A 13,227-nucleotide genomic window follows, 5' to 3' on the forward strand; every position below is an offset into this window, starting at 1 on the left:
TAAAAATTGGTGGGGGAGTTGCTGCTGTGGTGCAAAGGGATCAGCAGTGTCTTTGCAGTGTCAGGATGCAGGTTCTATCCCCAACCTGGTGGCAGGGTGGGTTAAAGGATCAGGTTCTGCCGCACGGGTTAAGGATCCAGCATTGTCACTGCAGTGGCTCAGGCTGATGCTGTGGTGTGGGTTTGATCCCTGGCCCAGAACCTCCCTGGCCATGGGTGCAGGCAGGCAGGAGAAAAAAAAAAAAAAAAAGCTTAAACAAGAATCCAAAAGGATAAACTTTAAGGTAAAACACTAATAATGACACAATAGTATAAATCAAAACCTTATGGACAAAAAGAAATAACAAAAAATTAGGGAAGGAGTGGGCAACAACTAGGAGACGGTCATTGCAATATATGTTATCAAGAAAAGGCTAGGGTTTTTTTGGTTTGGTTGTTTTTTTGTTTTTTTGGGTTTTTTTGCTTTTAGGGCCGCATATGCAGTAGATGAAAGTTCCCAGGCTAGGGGTCAAATCAGAGCTGTAGATGCCGGCCTACGTCACAGCCACAGCAATGCCAGACCCAAGGCGTGTCTGCGACCTGCACCACAGCTCATGGCAACGTGAGATCCTAAACCCACTGAGTGAGGCCAGGGATTGAACCCGTGTCTTCATGAACACTAGTCAGATTTGTTTCTGCTAAGCCACAATGGGAACTCCTAGTTTTAAAAATATTGGAGTTCTGGAGTTCTCTTGTGCAACAGGTTAAGGATCTGGTGTTGTCACTGCAGCAGCTTGGGTTGGCTACTGTGGCAGGGTTTGATCCCTTCCCATGGGCAGGGCACAAAAAAAAAAAAAAAAAATCAGTAACTCTTACAAAAACAAACAACCCATTTGGAAAATGGACAAAGGAAATATGAAAAAGAAGAAACATCAGTAGTGCTCTGTCTTGTCTTCCTGCACTGACTGGACCTCTTGCTCATACAAGGAAATTAAATCAACACTGAAATACTATTTCATACCCATCAGACTGGCAAAAATGAAAAATAACTGACAATACTAAATGTGGTGAAGATGAGAAGCAACAGGCACTCTAGTACACTGCTTATGGGAATGCAAATTAATAAAAACTATTTGGAAAGATATTTGGGGTATCTAGTAACGTTGAAAATGTCCCTGTCTCTGCCGTCAAATTCCCCACCTGGGTTATACCCTCAAACAATGTCTTTCAAACTACAGATTTTTACCCATTGGTGGCTCATGAGTAGTTTTTTTGTTTTTTAAAGAAAGTGGAATAAAGTGAGAAAGATTACAATATATCAGAGAGTTTATCACTTGCAGTAGGGGTATGACTCCATGAGAAATTGTTATTTCAGTTGTACATGCATCTGTTTATTCTAGATGTACCGTAGAATGTATTACTGTGACACATTGTTAAAAGAAGTTTGAGGAGTTCCCGATGTGGCACAGTGGTTAACGAATCCGACTAGGAACCATGAGGTTTGCGGTTCGGTCCCTGCCCCTCGCTCAGTGGGTTAAGGATCCGGTGTTGCCGTGAGCTGTGGTGTAGGTTGCAGACGCAGCTCGGATCCCGCGTTGCTGTGGCTCTGGCGTAGGCCGGCGGCTACAGCTCCGATTAGACCCCTAGCCTGGGAACCTCCATATGCCGCGGGAGCAGCCCAAAGAAATGGCAAAAAGACAAAAAAAAAAAAAAAAGTTTGAAAGCCAAAACCAAGATCTCACAATGTGTATAAGAAAATAATTTTCATTTGCAGCAATTGTAATAGCAAAAAATTATAAACAACCTAAGTGTTCTGTCAATATACGAAACAAATAGTCAAAATGAAAATATATTACATTTTCAACATAAATGAATCTCAGAAAAATAATACTGAATGAAATAAACAGAAAAACAGTATCAGAGTGATACGATTAATATAAAGTTTAAAATATACAAAACAATGCTAAATATTATTTATTGATACATAAACACATATTAAAAACATGAAAGAAATGCAAGAGAATGATAAAGACCAAATTCATAATAGTAATTACTTCAGCGAAGGGAGAAGAGGAAACGAGATTTAAAAAAGGAGTAAACATGGAGTTCCCGTCGTGACTCAGTGGAAACAAATCTGACAAGCATCCATCAGGACACAGGTTTGATCCCTGGCCTTGCTCAGTGGCTTAAGGATCCAGTGTTGCTGTGAGCTGTGGTGCAGGTCACAAACTCAGCTTGGATCTGGCATTCCTGTGGCTGCGGTGTAGGCCAGCAACTACAGCTCCATTTTGACCCCTAGCCTGGGAACTTCCATAGGGTACAGCCCTAAAAGGACAAGTAATAATAATAAATAAAAGTAAAAATAGAAAGGAATAACCAGCTACCCTTCTCTCTCCATTTACCTATACCTCTCTTCATTATTTTCTTCAGAGTACTCAGTGCTTTCCGAAATTCTTTTACTTTATTATGTGTACCCTTCTTCCCACCACTGGTCTGTAAGCTCCTTTAGGAGCAAGCTCTTGCCTGTCTTGTTCACAGTATCTATATAAATTTTATAGAGTATATGGTAACTCCTCAATGAATGCTGAATGATTAAATGGTAAATCATTCCTACCAGTTGTGCCTCAATTTCCACATCTGCCACATGAAAAGGTTAGATCAAACTCCTTTGCTAATCTTAACACTATGACAATGCAGTACGGTAACTGGGCAAAACTATGTCTCAAAAGCCTCTTTCTTTCTAAGAAAGAAGTTGACCTGGGAGTTCCCGTCATGGCTCGGTGGTTAACAAATCTGACTAGGAACCATGGGGTTGTAGGTTCAATCCCTGGCCTTGCTCAGTGGGTTAAGAATCCAGCGTTGCCGTGAGCTGTGGTGTGGGTCGCAGACGCAGCTCGGATCTGGCGTTGCTGTGGCTCTGGTGTAGGCTGGCGGCTACAGCTCCGATTCGACCCCCTCAAGAAAAGGCAAAAAGACAAAAAAAAAAAAAGAAAGAAAGAAGTTGATCTGGATTCACTATATTAGGATGCCCTCTTCTGGGAAGCATAAAAATTTCAAAAATATATTTTACAACCATTTTATATGCATTTTGTCACTACATCTTATTTTTATTTATTTTTTATTTTTTGTCTTTTTTAGGGCCGCACCCACGGCATATGGAGGTTCCCAGGCGAGGGGTCAAAACAGAAATGCAGCCACTGGCCCACAACACAGACACAGCAATGCCAGATCCAAACTGAGTCTGTGACTCAAACCACAGCTCATAGCAACGCCACATCCCTAACCCACTGAGGGAGGCCAGGGATCCAGCCTGCATCCACTGGTCAGATTCGTTTCCATTGAGTCACAATGGAACTTCACTAAGTCTCATTTTTAAATTCCAGAAATACACAGTGGATAGTAACTGACAGCAATAAGTTTATTTTCATTGCAGCTGTCTTTTTCCCCTTAAATACAGTATGTGCGTGTGTGTATTTATTTATATTTAAAAACTGGCCATTCCTAACCATTGATTTCCTGTCCACTTTTCCTAAATATCTTCTCAGATTAGTGTTCCTTATACAATTTAGACCCATCTAGGCATGGTTTACTTAGAGTCTTCCACATAGTGCTAAACATACAATGTAAAGAACAAAGAGAATGACAGAAAATATAACCCAGCTTTAAGTCATTCAGAGGTCCAGAAAATCCCCAAACCTTAAATTGGATTAAGATGATTCAGGATTGCCAGTGCCCTTGGGCATCTGGTAAAAGGAAAAAAAAAAAAAATCCTCTCTAGAGGACAATATTAACAGTTTTCCAAAGATACACATATCCAGCATTCATTGAAAAATAACCAATACATGAAGAGAAAAACCAACATGAATAAGCAACAGCATTAACACATAACAGAAACAGACCCATAGGCACTTCAGAGAGCAAAATTACTAAAAGGCCTGAAAAATCATAATGCTTCCTTTACTCATGGATATTAATGGAAAAAAAATTTTTTCCATAAGAACTGAAAACACCTAATACTGCAAATGAGGTAGGGAAGGAAAAAAAAAACAAAAACTAGAAATGCTAAAATTAGAAAACAAAACTATTACCAAAATTAAAAACTCAAATGAAAGACTTTAAGCACCTGAGACACATTTGAAGAGAAAAATTAATAAACTGGAAGACAGTCTAAAGAAACTACATGAATGAAGCACAAAGAGACAAAAGGGTGGTAATACAGAGACAGAAACAGAACAGAAAGAAAGAGACATGAAGGACTCAGTGAGGAAGACTAACATGCTCAACTGGAGTCATAGAAGGAAAAGACGTGAACGGAGGGGAAGCAAAACTGAAGCAAAATGTAGTAGCTAATATTTTCCAGAATTGATGAAAGACATCGATCCACATAATCAAGATGTAAAAGAACCCTAAACAGAAGTGGGACATATAAAACAACTATGTATAAAACACCATTACGGTCTTGCAGGGCTCAAAATATACAATTAAACAAAGGACAACAACAGCATACAAGTCAAGAACAGGGGGATCATATTCAAGTGTTCTAAGAAACTTGCATTATCCCAAAGAAGACAAAAGTATCAATTACATAAGACTATGAAATAAGTAAAGGATATGTATTTCTAGGTGTACCACTAATAGTAAAAGTATATATATAACTTTCAAACTAACAAGAAAAAAAGGAAAAGAAAAAAGAAAGACTTTTCAATCACTCCAAAGAAAACTGAAGGAAAAGGAAAGAGAACAAGTGGGACAAAGAGAAAGCATACAGTAAACATGATCAATTTAAACCTAAATAGGAGTTCTGGTTGTGGCTCAGCAGATTACAAACCCAACTAGTATCCATGAGGATGTGGATTCAATCCGTGGCCTCGCTTAACGGGTTTGAGTCAAGGATCAGGCATTGCCGTAAGCTGTGGTGTAGGTTGGCTTAGGCCAACAGCTGCAGCCCCAATTTGACTCCTAGCCTGGGACTTCCATATGCCACAGGTGTGGCCCTGAAAATTTTAATTTTTTTTTAATAAAAATAAAAATAAAGCTAAATATATCAGTGACTACATTTAATGTAAATGGACTAATTCTCTCACTTAAAAGTAAAAATTGTTGGAATGGATGAAAAAACAAATCATATCACTAGTATTACATAATTCTGGAACTAAAGTCTCAGTGTAATACAGGTACCAGTTGTAAATGGAGGCTTAAAAACAAATCGTGAAGATGTGATGTGAAGATAATGGGAGTGCCTGCATCCTAGGCTCTTTCAGAGAAGCACAGTACCAGAGTGAGGCCAAAAATGAAGAGCTTGGACATTACCTGCGGCAGCCAGATGGGCTGTTACCTCATCAGCTGCTGTAGAGTTGAGTATGTCTGAATCATCATAAGAGGTGTCTTCAGGAGATGAAGGAGAGTCTTCATCAGCACTCAACATACTGTGTTCAGTGTAGGTGGCCACATGGACCTGCTGTACTTGCTGGGCCACTGCATGCGCTTCTATGGTAGCCATGTGTTCAGTCTGGCTCACTCCGTGTTCCTCCATGAAGAGCTACTGTCAGAAAAAAGGCAAAGAACAGGACTCAGTGTATGATATAATGCAATACTTAAACTAAGGTATTTCCCTCAAGAGCAGAGGAACTTCGATAAGCCTTTGATTTTTACTATACACCTCACCACATCAAGACACAGGAAATGGAAGCACCATTCCAACATGACATAAAAATGGTAAAAGAGAACATTGCTGCGGCTGTGGCATAGGCCTGCAGCTGCAGCTCCAATTCGAGCTCTAACCTAGGAACATCCATATGCTGTAGGTGCAACTACAAAAAGAAAAAAAACAGCTAATAAAAGAAATTTAGAAGTAAAAAAAAAAATGGTAGAATATTTTGCTTGTATTAAACTATTCTGATGGAAATTCACTGTGCTAATTTTATATCTCAGGTGATGAAACAAATATCCTTGATATCATATAGGATAAAAAAATATAGTATTTGACACTGTGGACATAAAAGGAGTAAGTAAAATACTTAACATTTTCTTTCCATTTCAAACACAAATGAGAGTTAAACAATTTTTCCCCAAAATGGCCTTTCTGTTTATAAAACTTCATTTCTTGTAAACCCTGAAATAATGCAGTAATGTATAAAGTAATAAGATAAAGGTGTGCTCTCCTACTGCACTTATAATCTGTCCCCTCTTGCCTCTGCCCCAACCTACAAAAGTATATTACCCTTTAATATACAAAAAGATCTAGTTAATATCATACTTAAAAATTTTTGAAGCATACATACATACACACACACACGATTTAAAAAAATAGGTTCACAAAACATGTATTATTCTATAATTTCTTTTTCATATGACAATATATCTGGACATTTTGACATGTTGAAATATACAGATCTAGGGAGTTCCCGTCATGGCTCAGTGGTTATCGAATCCAACTAGGAACCATGAGGTTGTGGGTTCGATCCCTGACCTTATTCAGTGGGTTAAGGATCTGGTGTTGCCGTGAGCTGTGGTGTAGGTTCCAGACACGGTTCAAATCTCATGTTGCTGTGGCTGTGGTGTAGGCTGGCAGCTATAGTTCCGATTGGACCCCTAGCCTGGGAACCTCCATATGCCAGAGTGGCCCTAGAAAAGGCAAAAAAAGACAAAAAAAAAGAAAAAAAAATACAGATCTACCAGACTTTTAAATAGCTCAAGAACACTTCATTGTATTGCTATGCCGTAATTATACAACCAATCAGCTACTGGCATATGGCAAGGCAGCTTCTAGAGTTTTGCTATTATTAATGTCCTTTCATATAAAATTTTGCAAATTGGTTCCTCATAAAACTTTAAGAAGAATTACCATATGATCCAGCAATTCCACTTTTGGGTATCATCCTGAGAAGATTGAAAATACGGTCTCAAAGGGCTATTTGTACACCAATGGTCATAGCAACATTATTCACAATAACCAAGAGGTGGAAACAACCCAAAAATCCATGAACAGATGAAAGAATACACAAAATGTGGACACACATACAATAGGATGTTACTCAGCCTTAAAAAGGAAGAAACGCAAACTTAGAGGGGAACTTCCTCAATTTGATTTTTTTAAAAATCTACGAAAAGATCTAGTTAATATCATACTTAATGGTGAGAAACTAGAAGCTTTCTCATGATGATCAGAAACAAGACAAGGATGTCCCCTCTCACCAGTCCCTTTCAACATTGTACTACAAATCCTAGCTAATGTAGTAAGATAAGAAAAAGATGGAATTCCTTTGTAGCACAGTGGGTTAAGGACCTAACTCTGTCACTAAAGGGGCTCAGGCCACTGCTATGGTGTGGGTTCAATTCCTAGCCTGGGAATTTTTAATTGCCATAAAAATGCCATGGGCACAGCAAAAAAAAAAAAAAAAGGGAAGTAAAACTGTCTTTGTTCACAGATGACATGATTATTTATATAGGAACTCCAAAAGAATCAACGACAATTAAAAAACCTCCTGGAACTATTAAGTAATTATAGCACTGTTGCAGGATACAGAGTTTACATACAAAAATCAAATGCCTTCCTATATACCAGAAATGAACAATAGGCTAAAATTAAAAACACAATATCATTTACATTAGCAATCCAAAAGAATGAAATACATAGGTAAATATCTAACATAACATGTACAAGATCATAAGGAAAATTATAAAATACTGATGAAAGAAATCAAAGAAGAGGAGTTCCTTCATGGCTCAGCAGGTTAAGTATCCCGTGTTGTCACTGCTGTGGCTCTGGTTACAGCTGTGGAACAGGTTCAATCCCTGGCCTTGGAACTTAAGCCTGTGCCACCCCACCCCCGGTCCTCAAAAAAGGAATCAAATGAAAACCAAAATGGAGATATTCCACTTCATGAATAGGAAGACGCAATAATGTCAAGATGGCAGTTCTTCCTAACTGAATCTACAGATATAATGCAATCCCAATCAAAATCCCAGCAAGCTATCTTACGGATACTGACAAACTGATTCTAAAGTTTAAGAGGAGAGGCAAAAGACTCAGGATAGCTAACACAATATTGAAGGAGAATAAAGCTGAAAGACTGACACTACTAGACCTCAAGATTCACTATCTAGCTAGTGTGGTACTGGTGAAAGACTAGACAAACAGATCAATGAAACAGAAGAAAATAGATTCCCATAAATATAGTCAACTGGATCTCTGACAATGGAGCAAAGATAATCTCTTCAACAAACAGTGCTAGAATACTGGCTGGATATCCACCTGCCAAAAAAATGAATCTAAACACAGCTTTTACACCCTTCACAAAAATTAACTCAAATGGATCATAGACTTAAGAGTAAAATGCAAAACTATAAAACTCCCAGAAGATAACATATGGTAAAAACCTAAATGACTTGGGTATGGCGATGACTTTTTAGATATAATACCAAAGGACTCATTCATGAAAAAGAAGAACTGAAAAGCCAGACTTCATTAAAATAAAAAACTTCTGCTCTACAAAAGACATGGTAAAGAGAATGAGAAGACAAGCCACAGACTGGGAGAAAATATTTGCAAAAGACACATAAAAGGAGTTCCCACCATGGCGCTGTGGGTTAGGAATCCAACTACAGCAGCGTGGGTCACTGTGAAGGCACTGGCTCAATCCCCAGCCCAGCGCAATGAGCTAAAGGATCCAGTGTTGCCACAGCTGCAGCGTAAGTCCCAGGCTTGGATTCAATCCCTGGCCCAGGAACTTCCATATGCTGTGGGTGTGACCATAAAATTAAAGAAAAAAAAAAGACACTTATTAAAAAAAAATCTTATAAAGGGCTGTGTTCCAAAATACATAGCTCTTAAAACAGAACAGTATAAAAATGAACAACCCAATTTAAAAATGGCAAAACACCTGAATAAACACCTCACCAAAGAAGATATACCTATGACAAATAATTATGTAAAAAGATTTTCAGTATCATGTCATTAGAGAATTGCAAAATCAAACAGAGATAACACTACACATCCATTAAAAATGACTAAAATTGACCATGATGGAATATAAGAAAAGGAATGTGCCTCTGTGTGTATATGTATGTGTGTGTGTGTGTACATGTATATATATATATATATATGTATGTATGACTGGGTCACTTTGCTGTACAGCGGAAACTAGCACAACATTGTAAATCAACTATACCTTAATTAAAAAAAAAAAAGGAGTTCCCGTCGTGGCGCAGTGGTTAACGAATCCGACTAGGAACCATGAGGTTGCGGGTTCCGTCCCTGGCCTTGCTCAGTGGGTTAACGATCCGGCGTTGCCGTGAGCTGTGGTGTAGGCTGCAGACGAGGCTCGGATCCCGCGTTGCTGTGGCTCTGGCGTAGGCCGGCGGCTACAGCTCCGATTCAACTCCTAGCCTGGGAACCTCCATATGCCGTGGGAGCGGCCCAAGAAATAGCAACAACAACAACAACAACAAAAGACAAAAAAAAAAAAAAGAATGACTAAAATCCAAAACACCAGCACCAGCAAATGCTAGACAGGAATCTTCATTCATTGCTGTTGGGAATGCAAAATGGTACAGCCACTTTGGAAGACACTATGGTGATTATTACAAAACAAATAAACTCTTACCATACAATTCAATAATTGTGCTCCTTGGTACTTACCTGAAAGAGCCTTAAAAAAATGTCTACAAAAAAACCTGCACACAGATGTTTACGGCAGCTTTATTCATAGTTGCTAAAAGTTGGAAGCCACTAAAATGTCCTTCAGTAGGTGAATGAATAAACTATGGAACATCCACACAATGGAATGTTTTCGGCACTACAGAGAGAGGAGTTATCAAGCCATGAAAAGACATGGAGGAACCTCAATTGTGTATATTACTAAGTTTAAGAAGGCAACCTGAAGAGGCTATAGAATGTTTAATTCCAACTATATGAAGTTCTAGAAAAGGCAAAACTATGGTGAGAATAAAAAGATCAGTGGTTGCCAGGGGCTCAGGTGGAGGGAGGGATGAACAGGTAGAGCACAGAGAATTTTGTGGGGCAGTGAAACTACCATTTATGATACCATAATGGTAGATAAATGTCTTTATACATTTGTCTCAATCCATAGACTATACAAAGAGGAAACCATAATGTAAATTATGGACTTGAAGTGGTAATGATGTGTTAATGTAGACGTTGTAACAAATGCAGTGGTGATGTGGGATGCTGATAGTGGGGGAGGCTGTGCCAGGGTGCAGGGTAAAGGGGTACATGGTAAAACGACCTTTTCCTCCATTTTATTTGTCAATTATACCTAATAAAAGTGAAAAAAAAATCCAGTTAAAATAAAAGAAATTCTGGAGTTCCCGTCGTGGTGCAGTGGTTAACAAATCCGACTAGGAACCATGAGGTTTCGGGTTCGGTCCCTGCCTTTGCTCAGTGGGTTAACGATCCGGCGTTGCTGTGAGCTGTGGTGTAGGTTGCAGACGCGGCTCAGATCCCGCGTTGCTGTGGCTCTGGCGTAGGCCGGTGGCAATGGCTCCAATTCAACCCCTAGCCTGGGAACTTCCATATGCCACAGGGGCGGCCCAAGAAATAGCAAAAAGACAAAAAATAAAATAAAATAAAATAAAATAAATTCTGACACATGCTACAATATCGATGAACCTTGAGGGCTTTCTAAGTAAAATAAAGCCAGTCACAAGAAGACAAATACTGTATGATTCCACTTATGGGATCAGACAGTACCTAGGGTACCAGGGTAGGCTAGTACCTAGGGTGGTTAGTCAGAGAGATAGAAAGTAGAAGGCTGGCTGCAAGGGGCTGGGGGAAGGGAAACCGAAGAGTTGTTTCACAAGGACAGAGTTTCAGTTTTGGCAAGATGAAAAGAATTCTGGAGATCACACAAAAATGTTAGTGTACTTAACACTACCGACCTATTCAGTTAAAAACGGTGAATTTTATGTTATGTGAATTTTACCATGATTAAAAACATTTCCCTCAAATACCAGTAACTTCTGTGCAAAGAATAAATGACTAATCTTAGAGCAGAATAATAAAACTCACCCTTATTATCTTTTATAAAACTTTGCATATTATTTGATTTTTCTAAAGAATAGATTCTTAAAGGTAAATTTTCTGAGTCAAGGATATTTGTATTTTAAATTTTTACGCATACTGAAAACTTGAATGTTTAATTTATACACTAACATAAACTCTACTTGCACAGACATCTGAAATTTGACCATTATATAATGGTATACAACAATGCCTATCTAGAGTTTACCAAAAAATAAAATTAAAAGGGTAGTCACAGAGATATAGAAATAGGACTCTTCTGGCTACAAGAGAACATAATTACCTATTCCTGCAGAACTTCTCATTTTTCTTCTACTCTATCTTAAAACTCTCCTTCTCTGAGAACATCTAAAATTCTTCGCTCCTCTCAATTAAGTGCTTTCTTAAGTCCCACTCTGATATGTTGTTCTTCAGGTCAACTGTTCCCATGCAGACGACTGAATTTTTACTTTTCTGAGGCTCTGGCTTCTGTTTTATATTCTTGAGCTCTGTCAAAATTTTTTTTCTTTGGCTTTTAATTATCTCTTTTCACTCTCATGCCATTATACATATAACAACTCATCCTTCTAACACAGTGATTCTTAACTTCGGGACTACTAAATTATCTCAAGGAGTATCCAGTATTTCAAAATAAAATTTAATTACAAAATAAAACAACTACAGGAAGCCACAAATCCAAAAAAGATTAAGAATCACTCAGCTATCATCGGAACTCCTTTTCCACACTATCTTTTCTGCTGGAAGTCATATCCCCGCCCTGTATTTCTGTGTGACACAGTACCTTCATCAACAAGCTCAGACCTTTATTTCTTCAAGTGGAGCTTAAGAAAAGGTACCTGGCAAAGTAATACATACTTAATAGAGATACTATTTTTGCATCTCTTCTAGAAGTCTGAAATTACATCAAAATTTAAAAAAAAAATTCTTTTAAAGAGAGGTACCTGATAAGGTTTCTTCTATATCCTATGTTTGGTGTGTTTTAAAATATTTAAGGGAATATATCCCTGATGTGCAAATATCAAAGGTACAATTTAACACATTATTTCACACCATTAAACACAATGTATGAGAGGAAGGCACCATTAAAATACTATTTGTCCATCCATTACACTGTTCCGGTCTTAAGAGACAAATTGCTTAGGGCATTTTAGGTTATTCCAAAATTGTTTTTAAATGATTTGGGATTAGATGACATCTAACTGCTTTTCAAAGGGATTTGTATGCTGCACTTGGCATAATGGATTTCAGTTCTTTTCTCCAGAATGCAGTTCACAGCCTAAATCGATACGACTGTCTGCTTCACAGGCTTGTCACTTCTGCTCAGTGCCTCATCTCTTTCTAACTCTCTCCTCATCCTCTCCTTCAGCCTCACTAACCAGTGTGCTCACACTCTATAAAAACAAAACCATTTCAGACTTCTCTGAACCAGAGTGGGCTACTTATAAATGATGCTTTCAATATTTTCATAAAATAAATCACGCATACTGATGAAGATCATCATACCCCATCCAAGTCATTGTCAGAGAGGCATTCTAGTTTTTATCTCCAAGAAGTCAGATTCTCTGGACAGCAAAAGTGATAGGAACTGCTAACAGATGAAAACATACTATATAATATGAATTAAAACAAAAAAGAAAAACTGCACAGACTATTACCAGATACCCAGAAGCCTCAATTTCAACATTTTTTTCTTTTCTTTTTTTTTTGGTCTTTTTTGCTATTTCTTGGGCCGCTCCCACGGCATGTGGAGGTTCCCAGGCTAGGGGTCGAATCGGAGCTGTAGCCACCGGCCTACGCCAGAGCCACAGCAACGCGGGATCCGAGCTGCGTCTGCAACCTACACCACAGCTCACGGCAATGCCGGATCGTTAACCCACTGAGCACGGGCAGGGACCGAACCCGCAACCTCATGGTTCCTAGTCGGATTCGTTAACCACTGCGCCATGACGGGAACTCCTCAACATTTTTTTTCTTAATGAAAAAGAAAAAACAAAAAACAAAACTCTCTTCAAAAGTATACGGAGATTAAATGAGATTATATAGAAATAATGTGTGGAACACATAAATGCTCAACATTAATTATGATAATGATGCCAGAATTCATGACTTCATCATTCTATTCTTCTTGACTCATTACTGACTAGTCTCTCAAGGGCTGGGCCTCAATTTTCTCATATTTAAATTAGGTAGACACCCATCTCTGTGAAG

The 13,227-nt window shown here is 38.5% G+C and overlaps 1 protein-coding gene across 5 annotated transcripts in view; it reads right to left on the reverse strand.

Moving 5' to 3' along the window:
• The window catches only part of NRF1 (nuclear respiratory factor 1), a 133,433-nt gene that overhangs the window by 73,479 nt on the left and 46,727 nt on the right, over nt 1-13,227 (reverse strand). For 3 of the 5 annotated variants that reach the window (XM_047763896.1, XM_047763897.1, XM_047763900.1), the window contains one exon: nt 5,289-5,520. In XM_047763896.1, the coding sequence (XP_047619852.1) occupies nt 5,289-5,511 (223 nt within the window). In that variant the 5' untranslated portion in view covers nt 5,512-5,520. The remainder of the gene's footprint in view (nt 1-5,288; nt 5,521-13,227) is intronic. The other 2 variants (XM_047763899.1, XM_047763898.1) reach the window with 1 other exon arrangement.

This window comes from Phacochoerus africanus, chromosome 16 (genome assembly GCF_016906955.1).
Source record: "Phacochoerus africanus isolate WHEZ1 chromosome 16, ROS_Pafr_v1, whole genome shotgun sequence".
Lineage (NCBI taxonomy): Eukaryota > Metazoa > Chordata > Mammalia > Artiodactyla > Suidae > Phacochoerus > Phacochoerus africanus.